The sequence below is a fragment of the Galeopterus variegatus genome, unplaced genomic scaffold, assembly GCF_000696425.1.
Source record: "Galeopterus variegatus unplaced genomic scaffold, G_variegatus-3.0.2 Scaffold5680, whole genome shotgun sequence".
Classification (NCBI taxonomy): Eukaryota; Metazoa; Chordata; class Mammalia; order Dermoptera; family Cynocephalidae; genus Galeopterus; species Galeopterus variegatus.
In genome coordinates this window covers 102,898-108,011 of record NW_007731791.1, presented here as the reverse complement: position 1 = coordinate 108,011, position 5,114 = coordinate 102,898, and the positions used below count along the sequence as shown (strand labels likewise).

The following is a 5,114-nucleotide window of genomic DNA, read 5'->3' as shown; positions in this document are numbered from 1 at the left end:
GTATCAGCACCACACTCTCCCGAGTGAGCCACGGGCCGGCCCTTATACTATAATATATTTTAATAATAAACAGGAACTAAATACCACAGTTAAGCATTTTCAACATTCAGTAATAATAGGGATGTTGCTTAGCAGTAATTGTAAACAGTTCTTCAACAGATTTTGTTGACAGTGTTCTGGATTTGACTTTAGAATTATTGGTGTCTGAACCTATTTTTATATTCTACCTATCACCTTTTATTTAAAAAGCAGACATAGGGCCGAACCCGTGGCGCACTCGGGAGAGAGTGGCGAAACCGCCACGGGTTCGGATCCTATATGGGGATGGCCAGTGCGCTCACTGGCTGAGCGCGGTGCGGGCAACACCAAGCCAAGGGTTGCGATACCCTTACTGGTCACAAAAAAAGACAAAAAAAAAAAAAAAAGCAGATATAAATCTATTTATCTTTAAGTAATTGCAGAGCTTCCACCAGTGGTGTATAAGGCTTGTATCTGGACATGGTAATACTAGAATGTCTTACTAACATCTGAAAATAACAGCTGATCACTTTCATTCCCCAAGTTAAAATGTTGGGTATATATGATAATGAAACAGATTGGGATAGCAATAACCATGTAAGACAGTTACAGTTATTCTTTAAATTAACCAAAGCTGGTTAGTTCTTTTCTATTAGTATTTTTTAAATAAAGTTCTCTGCTCACATATTTGAAAGAGGTGCTAATTGTAAGTCTGAGTAATAAAGAACTGAAATTAAACTTTTAAAAAAATTATCTTTGGTAAATGACTTAAAATATTAAACCAGTGGTAAGATAATACTCTTTCTTAATTTTGACAATATTTGTGTGCTGAGATTGTTCTTGTTTTCAATTAATTAAAAGCATTGAAAACACCCTATAACCTGCTTTTAAATTGCTAATTGATAGAAGGTGTTTTTTAGTATGGATTAGACTAATTTTAAATCTAATGTGAATTCTTCATATTTAGTTTTATAAAGATACTTTAAATTTTGTACAATTCTGGGAGTTACAGGTAAATTATCTGAGATGTAAAAAATATATAGCTAGGCTATATAGTTCCAATGCAGTTGCTGACTCTAGACAATAAAGTCACATTTGGTTTTTTATACTAAAAGTAGGAGCAATAGTGGATATATCTCAGCAATAGTAAAAAGATAAGCACTAAACTTTCATAAAGTCCTTTATCTATATAAAGTACTTTAAGCCATAAAAATTTACAGAAAGGCCAAGTTTTCTAGAATGCAAATGAATTAAAATGGTGCATATACACGTCATGTTAGAATGGCTGAAAAACCACATGTATTTTTTGGATTTTAATGAAGACAAAGTGATTTAAGTAGATGTCATTTTAAGCATGAGATATCATGGAAATCATTTTTTGTTCTTTATGTGAAAAACCCAAGTGTAAATTGTGGCTGTCAGGTGAATGGATAGGGCTAGGTAGTGTTCTGAGGCATGTTTACAGATGAAATGGGAGGGGAAAGTTACATGATTAATAGATTAAACAAAGTTATAGGCTTTGCTGGAGGATTTTATAGCCTTCATAATATTTTAATGTGCATTGGGTGAATGGCAGGGAAGGGAGAAGATTTGCAGCCAAACATACTGGACCACTGGAACCTCCTTTTTATTCTAAAGTGTCATGGGATTGTAATTTCATGGAGCGAACTTTAAGATACTTTGGATCAGCTTATTTTTTAAATTACTTCCATATATAAAATTCTGTAATCCTGTGGAGAGCTCAGGAAGTATGTAGGATTAATTCACCAATCTATTGTTCCAGAAACTCCAGTTGTTTTAATCTTCCTAAATGATCCTTTATGTTGGTAAAGAGGATATCAACACTAAGGAGCTTATTAATTTAAAAAGACCCGTATCTACCCAAATTGATAAGATACCAAATGCACAGCTTTCAGGATACTTCTTTTTTTTTTTTCCGTGACCGGCAACGGATCAGAACCCTCAGTGTTGCGCCCGTACCGGACCGGGACGGCAACGGGATCGCAACCCTCGGTGTTGCGCCCGCACCTTGCTCAGCCAGTGAGTGGCCAGTCTGTATGTGGGATCCGAACCCTCGGGGGGAGCGCTGCCGCGCTCTCAAGCGGCCCACTGTAGCAGTGCGCCACCCGGCCTGCCCCAGGATACTTCTAAAATGAAACATCTAAATCACATTCTATTCTGACATTTGATGAAGAGAAAAGTTTAGGCAGAGAAGAAATTTGATGGGAGGGATAGCTGAGCTTAAACCAAAAGCAGGAACCTAGTAAACAAAGAGAGGTCCTCCAAAATAAGTGAATTTCATTATTTCATATGCATTTAAATAGCAGCAGGTATACCTGTTACTAGTTAACACAGTAGTCCCCGCTTTATCCACAGGAAATACCTTCCAAGACCTCCAGTGGATGCTTGAAACCACAGATAGTACCGAACCCTATACTATGTTTTTTTGTATACATGCATATCTGTGATAAAGTTTAATTTATAAATTAGGTACAGGAAGAGATTAACAACAATAACTAATGATAAAATAGAACAATGATAGCAGTAAGCCAGCATCATTACTCTTGTGCTTTGGGACCATTATTAAGTAAAATAAGGGTTACCCGAACACAAGCACTGCAGTTCTGTGACAGTCATCTTGATAATCAAGATGGCTACTAAGTGACTAATGGATGGGAAGCATATACAAGGATACTTCAAAAAGTTCATGGAAAGATTTGTATTGTCTTTTGTTTTCTTTTTGGTAGCTGGCCAGTATAGGGATCTGAATCCTTGACCTTGGTGTTATTAACACCATGCTCTAACCAACTGAATAACTGGCCAGCCTGTATTATCTTTTAATTCTATTTTTCCATGAACTTTTTAAAGTACCCTCATACAGTGTGGATAGGCTGGACAAAGGGATGATTCACATCCCATGCGGGATGGCTCAAGATTTCATCACATTACTCAGAATGGTGCAAAATTTAAAACTTATGAATTACTTATTTCTGGAATTTTCCATTTAATATTTTTTTACTACAGCTGACTACGGGTAACTGAAACCATGGAAAGCAAAACTGCAGATAAGGGGGGACTACTATACAAAAAATTTACAAAACCAAATAACTTTTTTTCTTATATCTATCATTTTGTTGCTTACCCTATGGCATTAGTTTCAGGTTCTGGTAGATAGTACACAGTGACTACTTTTGATCTGGTTTTTATTGTGAACAAAAAGACCTATAGTTCAAATATATTGACATTTCTGATTTTGTCGGCATTATTCATTACATTACTTAGTTACTTGTATTATGTACTGTGACAGCTTGAAAGATCTTATAAATGATTATGTGATGTCATTTTCCTGTCCCCTGAACAAAAAAATGATTTCCTAGAGCTCAAAAGAACATAGGATTGATGACAAAATGTGAAGGGCAAAGCCAGAGGGGATTGAAAGATATAAATTGAACAAGTTCTTCAGCTTAAATCTGTGGCAGGAACAAGGTAATTAGCAAAAGCCAAAGAATGGGGGTGGGGGTGGGGAAGGTGGTGAAATGATATGGAGTAGGTGCTGAGTTGGACTGTAGCAAGAGAGGTCAGACAGGACAGAGGTGAGCAACTACCTGAGAAAGTATGTGTGGGGGTGAGAAAAGACAGACAGGTTCTTCTTCCTCTGCACGGCTTCTTTTCATGGATTCCTCCATAAGTACCTGTTCTTATTTTCTATTCTTTGTGGTGGTGGTGGCCACCCTGTCTGGAACCTTTTCTTGAAAAATTACTACTACTAATATAGCCTTAAAAACGATCAATAGAAATAGGTTTCCACTTCACTGCTTCTAAGGGACACCCTCCTATGTCTTCAGATTTCTCAAAAAATCCAGTTTCTGTTTATATCCAAATACAGTGTTCAAGTGTGTATATTTTTTCTATTCACGGTGACAATGGATCACAATTAAGTAAAATTCAAGTATAAAAAAAATGTAGTGCTCAAGTTTATTAAAACATGGTTTTTAAAAAATGTCCTGTGGGATTGGGTTATTTTTGCTATAGTTCTTTGATCCTTGGGCAGATGCTGAATCTCCTTGGTTTCTGTATCTGTAAAATAAAGCCAGTATCACTCGTCTTGTGGCATTATTGTAAAGATTAAATGAACTAATGTATGTACACTACGCAATAAATGGGACCTATTATTAGTGCTGTTTTTATGTTTTTCATATTTATGGTGAGTTTTGATGTTTTTTCATATTTAACTTTAGGAAAATTTTGCAGTTGAAATGTCTGAAATAATCCATGCTAATTTTGGGGGGGAAAATAGTTACTTAACTGGGCTGTTGTGAGGTAACAGTTACAATTTAAGTAAAAATTTGTAAATGTTAATCATTATCAGTCACTTTACTATTACTTCTTTTTATTTTCAGGAGTGGACGCTTCTCTTGTGAGCCAGCTGGAGGTCTTACCTCATTGACAGAACCACCCAAAGGACCTGGCTTTGGTGTGCAAGCAGGCCTTTAATTTACATTCAACTGTAAACATGTCACAGAGAAATAAAATATGAACCTCCTATCTATGTAAACTTTTTATATTTGTTTGTTCAACTCTGTGTACATCTTGGTGGTAACCTAGCAACTGGCAACTGCTAAGTGTCATGTCAAAACGATGAAGCACCATTTTAGTCTTTTGCTATCTATGGCTAACTATGAGGACATTATTACATAATCTAGTTAACAGTTACTCCCTCCAACATCACCCATTTTCTTTTTTTAAAAAAGATGACCGGTAAGGGGATCAACCCTTGGCTTTGTGGTGTCAGCACCACACTCAGCCAGTGAGCTAACCGGCCATCCCTGTATAGGATCCGAACCCATGGCCTTGGTGTTATCAGAACTGCACTCTCCCGAGTGAGCCACGGGCCGGCCCCAACATCACCGATTTTCAAATGCCAGGTCACTTTTACCAATAATACCAGGTTATTGCGAAGTAAAAATTCTATGAAATTTCAACTATGTTTTGCTTTTCCATCTTTAGCCACAGCCAAATTTTAAATTAACGTGATCTTTCTATAAATTTTATTTATGCCAGTACTCCCTTTAAACATTTTTATGTTTACAGCATAC

The 5,114-nt window shown here is 36.5% G+C and overlaps 1 protein-coding gene across 1 annotated transcript in view; it reads left to right on the top strand.

Annotated features, from left to right (window-relative positions):
- NDUFV2 (NADH dehydrogenase (ubiquinone) flavoprotein 2, 24kDa) overlaps positions 1-4,578 on the top strand; it is a 33,051-nt gene extending 28,473 nt beyond the window's left edge. Inside the window, exon 8 of the mRNA XM_008589827.1 lies at positions 4,419-4,578. Coding sequence (XP_008588049.1) covers positions 4,419-4,512 — 94 coding nt within the window. The 3' untranslated portion in view covers positions 4,513-4,578. The remainder of the gene's footprint in view (positions 1-4,418) is intronic.
- Positions 4,579-5,114: the final 536 nt, after the last annotated feature.